This window comes from Symphalangus syndactylus, chromosome 5 (genome assembly GCF_028878055.3).
Source record: "Symphalangus syndactylus isolate Jambi chromosome 5, NHGRI_mSymSyn1-v2.1_pri, whole genome shotgun sequence".
Classification (NCBI taxonomy): Eukaryota; Metazoa; Chordata; class Mammalia; order Primates; family Hylobatidae; genus Symphalangus; species Symphalangus syndactylus.
Window position 1 is genome coordinate 96765603 of NC_072427.2, and position 13146 is coordinate 96778748.

At 39.6% G+C, this 13146-nt stretch overlaps 1 protein-coding gene across 3 annotated transcripts in view; it reads left to right on the plus strand.

Annotated features, from left to right (window-relative positions):
- TMEM50B (transmembrane protein 50B) overlaps positions 1-13146 on the plus strand; it is a 45943-nt gene that overhangs the window by 31014 nt on the left and 1783 nt on the right. For all 3 annotated transcript variants that reach the window (XM_055279588.2, XM_055279589.2, XM_055279590.2), the window contains exons 5-6: positions 3519-3611; positions 8258-8315. In XM_055279588.2, the coding sequence (XP_055135563.1) occupies positions 3519-3611; positions 8258-8315 (151 nt within the window). The remainder of the gene's footprint in view (positions 1-3518; positions 3612-8257; positions 8316-13146) is intronic.

Genomic DNA, 13146 nt, shown 5'->3' on the forward strand with positions numbered 1-13146 from the left:
ACTTTGTCTGGTTTGGTACCACGTGTATATTTTTTCGTTTTGTCAGCTGAATTGAATTGAATATAATTTAAGTATAATAGAATTCACTAATGTATTTATTATTTTATTAATTTTTTTTGAGACAGAGTCTCACTCTGTCACCCAGGCTGGTGTGCAGTGGCACGATCTTGGCTCACTGCAGCCTCAACAGCCTGGGCTTGAGTGATCCTCCCGCCTCAGTTTCTCAAGTGGCTGTGATTATAGGCACATGTTGCTGCGCCCAGCTAATTTATTTATTTTTTTTGTAGAGGCAGGGTTTTACCACGTTGTTCAGGCTGGTCTTGATCTCCTGGCCTCAAGCTATCCACCTGGTCTCAAGCTATCGGCCTCCCAAAGTGCTGGGATTGCAGGCATGAGCCACCACGCCTGGCCAGAATCCACCCATTTAAAGTGTACAATTTGATGAGTTTGATCAAATGTGTACAGTTACAGTTGTGTAACTACCACTACAATCATGATACAGAACATTTCCATTACCCCAAAAAGTTCCCTCGTACCCCTTTTTATAGTTAATACTCTTCCCCTCACCTCCTGGCCACTACTGATCTACTTTCTATGATGGTAGCTCTGCCTTTTCTATGATTTCATATAAATGGGATCATATAGTAAGTATCATAGCCTTTTAAACCAAATAAAGCAGCTGTGAAGAGCTTAGCTTTCTTTTCTACTTGATGTTTTATTTTTTTAATTTTGTATTTATTTTGTTTGAGATGGAGTCTCGCTGTGTCACCCAGACTGGAGTGCAGTGGTGTGATCTCAGCTCACTGCATCCTCCGCCTCCCAGGCTCAAGCAATTCTTCTGCCTCAGCCTCCTGAGTAGCTGGGATTACAGGTGCCTGCCACCACGCCCAGCTAGTTTTTATATTTTTGGTAGAAACTGGGTTTTACCATGTTGGCCAGGCTGTTCTCAAACTCCTGACCTCAGGTGATGCACCCGCCTTGGCCTCCCAAAGTACTGGGATTACAGGCATGAACCACCATGCCCAGTCTTCTACCTGATGCTTTAAATGCTGATGTAGATTTTGTAACCTCACTTCTACTGGAATCCATGGAGAATTCGCGAGAGGGTAAAATGACAAATGACAGATGAGTCTAAGTTTGAAGTGCACAATATGTGTGTGTATGCGCATGCGATCGCGCTTTTTAGCATATCCTGTATGTCAGCCTCAGCAGTAATGTCAGGAATGAGGGAAGGTAAAGAAAAAATAGTATATATTAGCAAGTGAAGATGTTGTATGCAGAGCATACAATAATGTACTCCACCATTTTTCTTTAAAGAATATTCCACGGACATTGCTGTGAATTATGTTACTATTATCTTTTTTTGAGACGAGGTCTTGCTCTGTTGCCCAGGCTAGAGTGCAGTGGCGTGATCATAACGCAGAAAAGCCTTGAACTCCTGGGCTCAAGCAATCCTCCCCTCTCAGCCTCCAGAGTAGCTGGGATTACTGGTCTGTGCCTGGCCACTATTACCTGTTTTTTATAGGAAGTTTCACTGTAACTTATCCAAAGTTTTTTAGCTTAAAAGTGGAACCTGTATTTGTCTTAGGTCTGTCTGGTTCCCGAGCCCATCATTTTTACTCTTACTAAGTGATTATTATGTTTTATTCTGTGATATTCCCTATTCTATTAAAATTAACAGTACAGTTTATATATTGTGCATATAGTGCAATTTCTGTCCAGTGCTTCAAAAATTAAGGACAAACTGTCTTATAGTCATGCCCAGGTATTGCTACTCTTAAGCTTTTGTACTGCTTAAGTGGTTTATTTGTAAACTATCTCTATTTAGTTCCCAGAGGAATTAATAGGAAAGTATCAAAATAATAAATATACTATAAATGAAACAGCTAAATAATAAAAGTATAAATAAGAACAGGAACTAGGTAGAAAAATGATCATTGTACCTAGAACCTGGGACAAGATGGATGCTTTTAATTGTTCATTAACCTTAACTCAGAGCTTCCTTGTAGCCAAAGCAAACAAGAGAAAATGTTATAGTTTTATTTTTTTGCTAAACAAAAGCATACTTCTTTTTCTTTTTTTCCTCTTTTTGTTAATATGCCCTCAGACATACTTACTTTTCAAGAGAAATTTTTTTCTTGTTTAATTCTATTAGAAAGTTTAATGTATATAGCCATAAATAAAGGACATGATGGAAAATAATTGTAAGGATTTTTTTTTTTTTTTTGAGACAGTTTTGCTTTGTTGCGCAGGCTAGAGTGCAGTGGCATGATATCGGCTCACTGCAACCTCTGCCTCTCAGGTTCAAGCAATTCTCTTGCCTCAGCCTCTTGAATAACTGGGACTACAGGCACCCGCCACCACGCCCAACTGATTTTTTTTTCTTTTAGTAGAGATGGGGTTTTACCATGTTGCCCAGGCTGGTCTCGAACTCCTGAGCTCAGGCAATTCGCCCACCTTGGCCTCCCAAATTTCTAGGATTACAGGTGTGAGCTACCATGCCCGGCCTTTAAGGATTTTTAATAATTCCTTTTATTCATGTTAGATAAAAGCTATGATTGAATATAATTTAGATATTTTATTTCTCCAAAGAACTAAACATTACTGTTTATTTCTGGAGATCTGCTTAGTATTGTAATAAAATTTAGATAATATAGAGACCTATTTCTCTCAGATATCAGCTGTTCTAACCATTATGAACTTTGATCAGTGCTTCTTCCTTATCTGGTGTCTAAAATGAATCTATTCCCTGGTAACAAAATATTTGCAACTGAGGCAAATTTAGTTTTCTGTTATGGAAATTGGCTAGGATTTTATTTTTACTTCAGTGGAGCTTTCTTCCCCTTCCAGAGGTTGATGGGGCTGTCAGTATACCTGTGAACAGAGTCTGGTGCAAGTATTAACCTGCTTTCCTAAAAATATGTTGAATCTACTCAAGTGTCCAGATGATTTACATTATTGAGATCTAGAATTGTGTTCAATACAGGGTTGAAGAGATACTTCTGATTTTGAAGTTTGAATATGTGGTACCGATTGGCTGCCTCAGCAATAAAAAAGCCTGAACATACTCCTAAAGAATGGCCGTTATTTGTACCATATTGAATAATGGTGTGATTATAGAAGCTTACCATTGATTAAAAAGGGACATATTAGTCCTTCTTCATTTGAAGTGTCTCATTCCTATGTGGTGATGGCTATCCAGAATACATATGCTACTTTTAATAGAGCAATTATTTTGATAATATATACAACAGCGTAATTTTTTAGTTAGGGCATTCGTTTCTCTAGTCAGTAAAAAGATAACTTTCTTTTTTTTCCTTTTCCATGTGTGGTTTAACTTCTTTTAGTTTTTTTTTTTATCATCATTCATTTAACTTACAGCAGATTTATATAAATATATGACTATCTTTGATATGCATAATATATATTAGGCTAACAGGGCTCCTATTATTATGTATTCCTAAGACGTTATAGAGCTGCAAAAATGAACAAAATCATAAAGCCTCTTCTCTACACAGGTGCTCGAGTTTGGCTTTTCATTGGTTTCATGTTGATGTTTGGGTCACTTATTGCTTCCATGTGGATTCTTTTTGGTGCATATGTTACACAAAGTAAGTATGTATTCTTCTTGTATTTTATAGGAGAGATTCAGATATGTCTTTTATATTTGGCTTACTCTACTTTGAGTACAATTTAGTATAATTATTCACTTAGATTGAAGATACTACTCTGTGTGAAGATGCATGAGTTTAATAAAACTTGTCAGTGGGAACACTTAGTGCAGTAGGATAGCCCTGGTTAGGAAATCCAAGCCACTGACAAAGCTGGTATCTCTCAGCCATCTCCAGACTTTCTGCTTTCCTTCCTTACCTTAGACAGCCAGGATTTTATGCTAGAGGCCCATTTACTGGGAGTTGCAGTAGAAAAAGTGAGAAACCATTACAGGTGTACAGTCCCTTATATACAATTCTAAAATCCACAAAATGCTAAAAATCAAGTTATTTATAACTACTTTGGCAGCAAAACCTGACCTAAAATGACATGGGGCTCACTATTTTCTTTATCCCATTTAGTGTAAGTATTCAGATGTTTTATTGTAGGAATGAAAATAGATATATTAGATTATAGGATGCTTGTCTATACCCAGCTGGCGGTGCTATGTGGTATACGTGCTTTCCCTTACTGTTCTTAAACCTGAAGAATTCTGAATCCCAAAATGTATCTTGCCCCAGGGATTTCAGATAAGGGGTATAGACCCCTTATTTGATAAGCTATGGATTGCCAGTAGATAATCTTTCGTTTCATTAACACCTTCTCTCTCCAACCTAATCCTGTAATTTTTTTTTTTTTTTTTTTTTTTTTTTTTGAGGCAGAGTCTTGCTCTATCACCCAGGATGGAGTGCAGTGGTGTGATCTTGGCTCACTGCAACCTCCGCCTCACAGGTTCAAGTAATTTGCCTGTCTCAGCCTCCCAAGTAGCTGGGATTACAGGTGCACGCCACCACACCCAGCTAATTTTTGTATTTTTTTAGTAGAGACAGGGTTTCACCATATTGTCCAGGCTGATCTCGAACTCCTGACCTCAAGTGATCTGCCCATCTTAGTATCCCAAAGTGCTAGGATTACAGGTGTGAGCCACCGTGCCCATCCAATCCTGTAATTTTTAATTCACGGGTACAGGGGGAGTTTTTTAAGGGCAAGACTGAACACATATGTATACTCTTCATACAGAAACAGTTGATGCAATGGAATGAGCTCTTATTACACCACGCTAAGTTCTCTGGCTGTGCCAGGTGCCATAGCTTTTCATTCATGGCAGTGATGAAAAACAGAACCCAGTTTCAGAAGTGTCTCTGGAAGCGTCAGAAGACTGTTTCACTGGCCATCTTCCTTTGCTCCAAAGACAGGAGTCAGTTTCAGAGAACACAATTTATTCATCCTCTGACTCATCTACCTCTGGAATCTCTTTGTCAGCCTTCTTTGCTTAACTGTCACATCTCCTTGTCCTGACTCACAGCTGGTTTTTGAATACTTTTGATAGTATCATTTAAGTCTCATAGTTTGATCACTATAAGATCTTTGGAATACTTTTGTTTTTCCTTTGTCTTTCACTTGGTACAAAAAAAGTCACATTACAAGAGGACAGTGGTTGGCTTAAATAACATTGGTCACCTGTATCTAAAATGTGTTTTTTAGTTAATTAAAAATACTACTAGAGCACATAATTCTGGTATGAAGCATATTCGAAGGAAAATGCTTTTTTAAAAATAGCTTCATTGAGATGTAATTTGCATACCATATAATTCAGCCATTTAAAATATGCAGTTCAGTGTTTTTAGTATTTTCACAGAATTACACTACCATCACCACAATCCAATTTGAGAATATTTTTATCACTGCCATACCCATTAGCAGTCACTCCCCATTACTCCCTTCTCCTAGCCCTAGGTAGCCACTAATGTACTTTCTGTCTGTATCCATTTCATACACATGGAATCTTATAGGAAAGTGTTTTTTTGAGACAGAACCTTGCTCTGTCGCCCAGGCTGGAGTACAGTGGCATGATCTTGGCTCACTGCAACCTCTGCCTTCCAGGTTCAAGCAATTCTCCCTTCTCAGCCTCCTAAGTAGCTGGGACTGCAGGTGCATGCCACCACGCTGAGATACTTTTTGTATTTTTACCAGAGATGGGGTTTCACCATATTGGTCAGGCTGGTCTCGAATTCCTGATCTCAGGTGATCTACCCACCTCAGCCTCCCAAAATGCTGGGATTACAGGCGCCCAGCCTGAAAGTGTGTTTTAAACTCATTTTATCCCTGACTGTAAGAAGGATGGGCTGCTGTCACTGATTTTCTTAAAAGGTCTCCATAGTTATGTTAAAGAAAAACTTCAGATAAATTAGCAATTTGAGCAAAGAATGATTCATGAATTGGGCAGGACCCAGAACCAAGAAGAGGTTCGGAGAGCTTCACCCAGCAGCATGAGCAGCTGTAGGCTGAACACAAAGCAAAGACAGATTTTTAGATTGTCTGTAGCTATATGTTTATCTTATTTGTGCATGGTCTCATCAGCTGGCTGCTTGGGATTGGCTAAAGCTTAGCTGTTTGTGATTGACTAAAATTCAGCCATTTATTAAAAAAATATAACCCTAGGTTTCAGTTTGTTTACATAAGCTAGGTTCGGCGGGGGGTTGGGGTCACACAGGAACTCAGAGTAGGGAGATAGCCTCAGGTTAATGGCCTCCTGCTTATTTACTTTAGCAGTTGAAGTGATCCATGAACTTTACAGTTTCTATAGTGAAAATAGGAATAAATTGCCATTTCTGTAAAGTATATAGGGAAATATTGTTTGTAAAGGCTGTACTATCGTTGAGTGTATCTTTTTTCTTTTTTTTGAGTTGGAGTTTCACTCTTGTCACCCAGGCTGGAGTGCAATGGTGCAGTCTTGGCTCACTGCAACCTCTGCCTCCCGGGTTCAAGCGATTCTCCTGCCTCAGCTTCCCGAATAGCTGGGATTATAGCCGCCTGCCACCACTCCCAGCTAATTTTTTGTATTTTTAGTAGAGACAGGGTTTCACCATGTTGGCCAAGCTGGTCTTGAAGTCCTGATCTCAGAGGATCCACCCACCTTGGCCTCCCAAAGTGTTGGGATTATAGGCATGAACCACCGCTCCCAGCCAATTGTATCTTAATATTTAAAGAACTAGTAAATATTGATAAATTTCTTGATTGTGAATTTCATCTTTCTATTACTCATTTAAATATACTTTTCTTTTCTTTTTTTTTTTAAGATGGAGTTTCGCCCTGTTGTCCAGGCTAGAGTGCAGTTGTACAGTCTTGGCCCACGGCAACCTCTGCCTCCTGGGTTCAAGTGATTCTCCTGTCTCAGTCTCCCAAGTAGCTGGGATTACAGCCATCCACCACTACGCCTGGCTAATTTTGTATTTTTAGTAGAGACAGGGTTTCGCCATGTTGGCCAGGCTGGTCTCAAACTCCTGACCTCAAGTGATCCACCTACCTCGGCCTCCCAAAATACTGGGATTACAAGCGTGAGTCACCACGCCCAGCCTAAATATACTTTTCTATTTGTAAAGTGAATATGACTGTATTTCAGAAGCATTTCTAGGGCATGTTTCAAGTCTTCCACTGTACAGATTTGCTTGAACTATTAATATTCATAGTAATAGCTAACTTTTATATATTACTTTATAGGCTAGATACTGTTCTAAGCACTATATAGAGTCACTCATCTAATTCTTACACTCTGGAGTAGGTGCTATTACAATGCCCGTTTTACAGGTGAGGAAATGAAGATATGCTGAGGTTAAATAATTTGCCCAAGGTCATACGTTTAGTCATTGGTATAGATAGGATTCAAACCTGGGTCTGGCTCAAACTTGGAGATCTTAACCATGCTGCTGTATTGTTTGCTATGATAAGAGCTCAGAATTGAACCAGTTTCTTCATCCTCTCCAGTATTTTTTTAATCAACATTTGTAGTTTTACAAAAGTTAATAATCCACAAAAATTTAAGTAGTTTCCATTTTGTTTCTTTTCTCTTCCTATAAAGACAGTAACCATTTCCTCCAGGATAGATTCAGTGAAAGAGAATGATGATAAATTCTAACTGTGTTATTTATATCTGACATATTTGCATAATAAAACTCCTGGATTGAGAGCCAGGCATTGTGATGTGTGCCTGTAGTCCCAGCCACTTGGGAGGCTGAGGCAGGAGGATCACTTGAGCCCAAGAGTTTGGGCTGTAGTTTGCCATGATTGTGCCTGTCAGTAGCTGCTGCATTCCAGTCTGGGCAATACAGTGAGGCCCCATTTCTTTAAAAACAAACACAAAAAACCTCTTGAATTCATGAAAGAAAATAAATTAACAGACTGTTTAAAAGCCAAGAATTTATTTTGTATATTTTTACGATTTTGTATTTCAGTGTTGGCCATAGGAGGCAAAGGAACAAGTTACTGCTTCCTCAGCAGTTTTGATGTAGCTAGAACCAGCAATTACTTTAGACTAAAAGAAAACTTGATAAGTTCATTGACTTTTATCCAGAGTAAGAGCAGTCCTTTGCTTTGGGGGAATTAAATTGGCATTTTCTTCTTTCAGTTTCATTATAGATGTCTTAGAGTTAATGAATAATAGCAGTATGTTGTAATATACAAAATGTATCATTATGAATGGCACTGATACTTTATTACTGCTGTTTGCCTATATAACCCTCTAATCTGTTTTACTTTATGTATGTAGATACTGATGTTTATCCGGGACTAGCTGTGTTTTTTCAAAATGCACTTATATTTTTTAGGTAAGTTGCCTAATTTTTTAACCACGCCTGTAACATTTACAGAAATGTCAACTTAATTAAGGCAGCATGTACATGGAACACATATAAATCCCATGGATTGGTTACAGTGATAGAACTTCTTTTAAAAGGTGAGAATTCCACGGTTACATAAGAGCAGACAGGCCTTTTAACTAGGGGTCTTGCTGTGTATCAAGACTTTAGCTGGATCCTTTATATATTTTACCCTTTAAATTCCCATTTAGGCCAAGTGCAGTGGCTCATGCCTGTAATCCCAGCACTTTGGGAGGCTGAGGCGGGTGGATTGTTTAAGTCTAGCAGTTTAAGACCAGCCTGGGCAACGTGGCAAAACCCTGTCTCTATAAAAAAATATAAAAATTATCTGGTTGTGGTGGTGTACAGTGCCAGCTACTCAAGAGGCTGAGGTGGGAGAATTGCTTGAGCCCAGGAGGTTGAGGCTGCAGTGAGGCAAGGCTGCACCACTGTACTCCAGCCTGGGCAATAGAGTGAGACCAAAATAAAAAAAATAAAATAAAATAAAAATCACATTTCATTATTTTAAATATATGTCAGGTGTTATTCCCATTTTATTTATTTTTATTTTTATTTATTTATTTATTTATTTTGAGATGGAGTCTCACCCTGTAGCCCAAGCTGTAGTGCAGTGAACAATCTCAGCTCACTGCAGCCTCCGCCTTGGGACTCAAGCGATTCCCATGCCTCAGCCTCCCGAGTAGGTGGGACTACAGGTGCACATCACCACACCCAGCTAATTTTTTGTATTTTAGTAGAGACGGGGTTTCACCATATTGCCCAGAGTGGTCTTGAACTCCTGAGCTCAGACGATTTGCCTGCCTCGGCCTCCCAAAGTGCTGGGATTATAGCCACCACACCCAGCATTATTCCCATTTTATAGATGAGGAAATAAAGTTTAGAGCTTGCTTTAGGATGCCTAGCTAGTAAATGAGAAGCCTGGATTTGAATCCAGACTGCTGCTTCCATAGCCTGTGTTTTATTAAAAAACCCTATCAGACCCATTGTTTCACATGACTAGCCTTTCGGAAAAAAAAAAAATTAACAACAACAGGTAAAGTACCTTTATGAAGAAAAAAGGAAAAACTAGAATTAATACATAGTGGCCAGCCAGGTGTGGTGGCTCATGCCTGTAATCCCAGCAGTTTGGGAGGCTGAAGCGGGTGGATCATCTGAGGTCAGGGGTTCGAGACCAGCCTGGCCAACATGGTGAAACCCTATCTCTAATAAAAATACAAAAATTAGCTGGGCATGGTGGTGCGTGCCTGTAATCCCAGCTACTCGGAAGGCTGAGGCAGGAGAATCACTTGAACCCGGGAGATAGGGGTTGGAGTGAGTCGAGATAGTGCCACTGCATTTCAGCCTGGGTGACAGAGCAAGACTCCATATAAAAAAAAATAATAATAATAATTAATACATGATATACATATTATATACAAAACCTGTTGGGAAATTGTGTTTTCTGAATGCCTTTTTAAGAAAAGTTAAAGTGGAAAAATAAACCAATATTAAAACTATTTTTTAGGGGCAGTCTTCTAAAATATCCCCAAAATGAAGTCCATTCTATGCTTTTTAGAATGAATGTCTTTTTTTTTTTTTTTTTTTTTTGAGCTGGATTCTCGCTCTGTTGCCAGGCTGATGTGCAGTGGTACAATCTCAGCTCAGTGCAACCTCTGCCTCCCAGGCTCAAGCAGTTCCGTGCCTCAGCCTCCCAAGTAGCTGGGATTACAGGCATGCACTGCCACACCTAGTTAATTTTTGTATTTTTAGTAGAGATGGGGTTTTGCCATGTTGACCAGGCCGGTCTCGAACTCCTGACCTCAAGTGATCTGCCCGCCTTGGCCTCCCAAAGTGGTAGAATTACAAGTGTGAGCCACCATGCCTGGCCTAGAATGAATGTCTTTTAATGTCAACATAGGATATTTAGGTATTTATTTATAAAATTTTATCTGCCTCTGTCCCCACTCCCCATAAATCATTAAGTAAGTTCTAAGCCTTGAAAAACTTTGCTTTTGTCACTGGTTTTAAGTAATTTGATTATGATGTACTGTGGTCTAGTTTTCTTGATATTCCTTCTGCTTGGTGTATATTGAGTTTCTTGGATCTGTAGGTTTATAGTTCATCAATAAATCTGGATTCTTTTCAGCCATTATTTCTTCAAGCATTTTTTATGTCCACTCCACCCTCCTTCTGGGATTTCAATTACATGTTATAATAGGCTGCTCGAAGTTGTCTCACAGCTTGCTAATGGTCAGATTTTTTTTCCTCTTTGTGTTTCAGTTTTGATAGTTTCTATTGTTACATTTTAAAATTAATCTCGGCTGGGCATGGTGGCTCACGCCTGTAGTCCCAGCACTTTGGGAGGCCAAGGCAGGTGGATCACTTGAGGTCAGGAGTTCGAGACCAGCCTGGCCAACATGGTGAAACCTCATCTCTACTAAAAATACAGACATTAGCTGGGCATGGTGGTACATGCCTGTAATCCCAGCTACTCGGAAGGCTGAGGCCGGAGAATCACTTGAACCCAGGAGGCTGAGGTTGCAGTGAGCCGAAATCACACCATTGCTGAGCAACAGAGTGAGACTTCATCTCAAAATAAATAAATACATAAATAAATAAAATAATTTCTCCATTGTCACTTTGAAGAATTAAATAAATTAATCTCTACTTCTGCAATGTCTCATCTATGCCATCCAGTGATTTTTTCATCTCAGACATTGTATTTTCTCTCTCTAGAAGCTTGATTGGGTCTTTAAAAATATTTCTGATGTCTTCCCTTAACATGCTCATGCCCTCTTCCACCTTCTTGAACACACAGAGTATATTTATAGCTATCTCAGGGTCCTTGTCCAATTGTCTGTGTCATTTCTGCATCTGCTTCTGTTGATTTTTTCTGCTTCTGTTTACTCTTCATTTTGGACCTATTTTCCCTTATTTGGTGCTTTGCATACAATTTGTTGGGAGTGGATCTTTGCTAGTCCTTTAAATGTTTTTGAGCTTTGTTTTGGGATGCAGTTAGGTGACTCAGAAACAATTTGATCCTTTTATGTCTTGTAAGCTTTGTTATAGGCAGGACCAGAGCAGCTGTAGCCCAGGACTGATTTGTCCCCCTACTAAGGCAGTCATACCCTTTGAGTGTTTCCACGCTCTGATGCTTCGTGTATTCCGAGGTTTCTCTACTCGACTTGTGAGAGTATGAACTCTCTTCCAGCCTTGTGGTAGCTCTGGGACATGTTCTTTCCAGTGGTTCTTTCCTTCCCTTGGGTAGTTTCCTCTTATGTATAGACTGATCAGTACTCAGCCACAGACTGAAGGAGCACCCCCTGCAGATCTCCTGCGTTCCCTCTGTGTGGCTTTCTGTACGCTGTGTGGCAAACCCTAGCCATGTGATCTCCCCCAACTCTCAGACCACCATGCTCTACCTGGATTTCCCCTTATGGCCTTGACACTCCTGGTTTTGAAAGATGTTTGGCAGTTTCTGCTGTCTTACATGTCAAAGACATGTGACTGACAGCCTTCTGGGGATATGATAAGTTGTTATGAAGACATTTTAGGCAGTCTTTAGAGATTAAGTTCAGATTCAACACTTTGTGGTGGTAGATGAATCCACTTAAATGGCAATTGGATGAACAGAAACCTTGTATGCTCAGGTGGACATAGTTGACAGCTGTGTCATCTATGTGCTGTGCCCAGAGGCTGTCAACTTATCAGGCAGCCTGTGTGCTTCCTGTGTGCTGGACCTGTTCTAAGCTCTGGAGTACAACCTCTTTTATTTACATTTCTGGTCACTCCTCTGTTTCCCTTGCAAGCTGATCCTCCACTCCCTGCCTACTACCTTTTGAAGTCTCTTAAAGCTCTGTTCTTGGCAGTAAGAAACTCCTTGTTATTTTTCTGTCTCTGGGTGAACTCATGTGTACTTAGGACTCCAATTATTGCTTATATGCCAATGAGTCACAGATGTCCCTTTCCAGGCCTAAACCATATATTCAGATTCCTACTTCACATCCCTTCTTGGGTTGCTGACATTTCAAATCCAAAACATTTAGTATGCCCACAGCTCAACACATGGCCCTGGAGTGTCCCATCTCCCTGCTCCTGCCTCCTTATCCTCTCTCAACTTTGCTGAGATAATTCCCCCTCTTCTTTTGGGTCTCAATTCAGTCACCACTCCTCAGGAAAACCTTTCCTGACCTCTCCAACTAGGTCTGATCCTTATGTTTCACTCTTAGGATACTGCGCACCTCTCGTTTATAGCATTTTTTTATAGTTGGAATTTTATATTTATTTGATTGTCTCCTTATTAGACCCTTAGCTCCATTAGAGAGCAAGTTTGTCTGGACTCAGTCTCATTCCAGCACTTAGGTGCTTGGTACGTAGCCAGTTTTCAGTGCACAATAATTATTTGTTGAAGGAATGAAGAATTGCAGCATGGTCTGTTGTAGGGTGCTTCAGTTACTGTAATTTAGATATGGTAGGCTCCTGGAGACATAAAACGGCCCTAATGCCTATCACTATGAGAATGGTCTCTCTCTCTTTTTTTTTTGATTTATTGATTCATTTTTTTTGTTTTTGAGTCATAGAGAAATGTCTCTTTTCCTTACAAGTTGCCTGTTAATAACTTCCCAGGCTTTAAGAAAGAATACAGTTATGCTCAGCCATCGTAGTTAACAGGCTGCTTTACAAAATAAGCAAATTAAGACCAACACTGCCATGATGTCTAATTTAATTTTTAAAATTGATAGAAAGGAATCAGTGAAGTACCTGTCAAAGCATATTGAGAAAATGAATTCTGTGTTGCTTG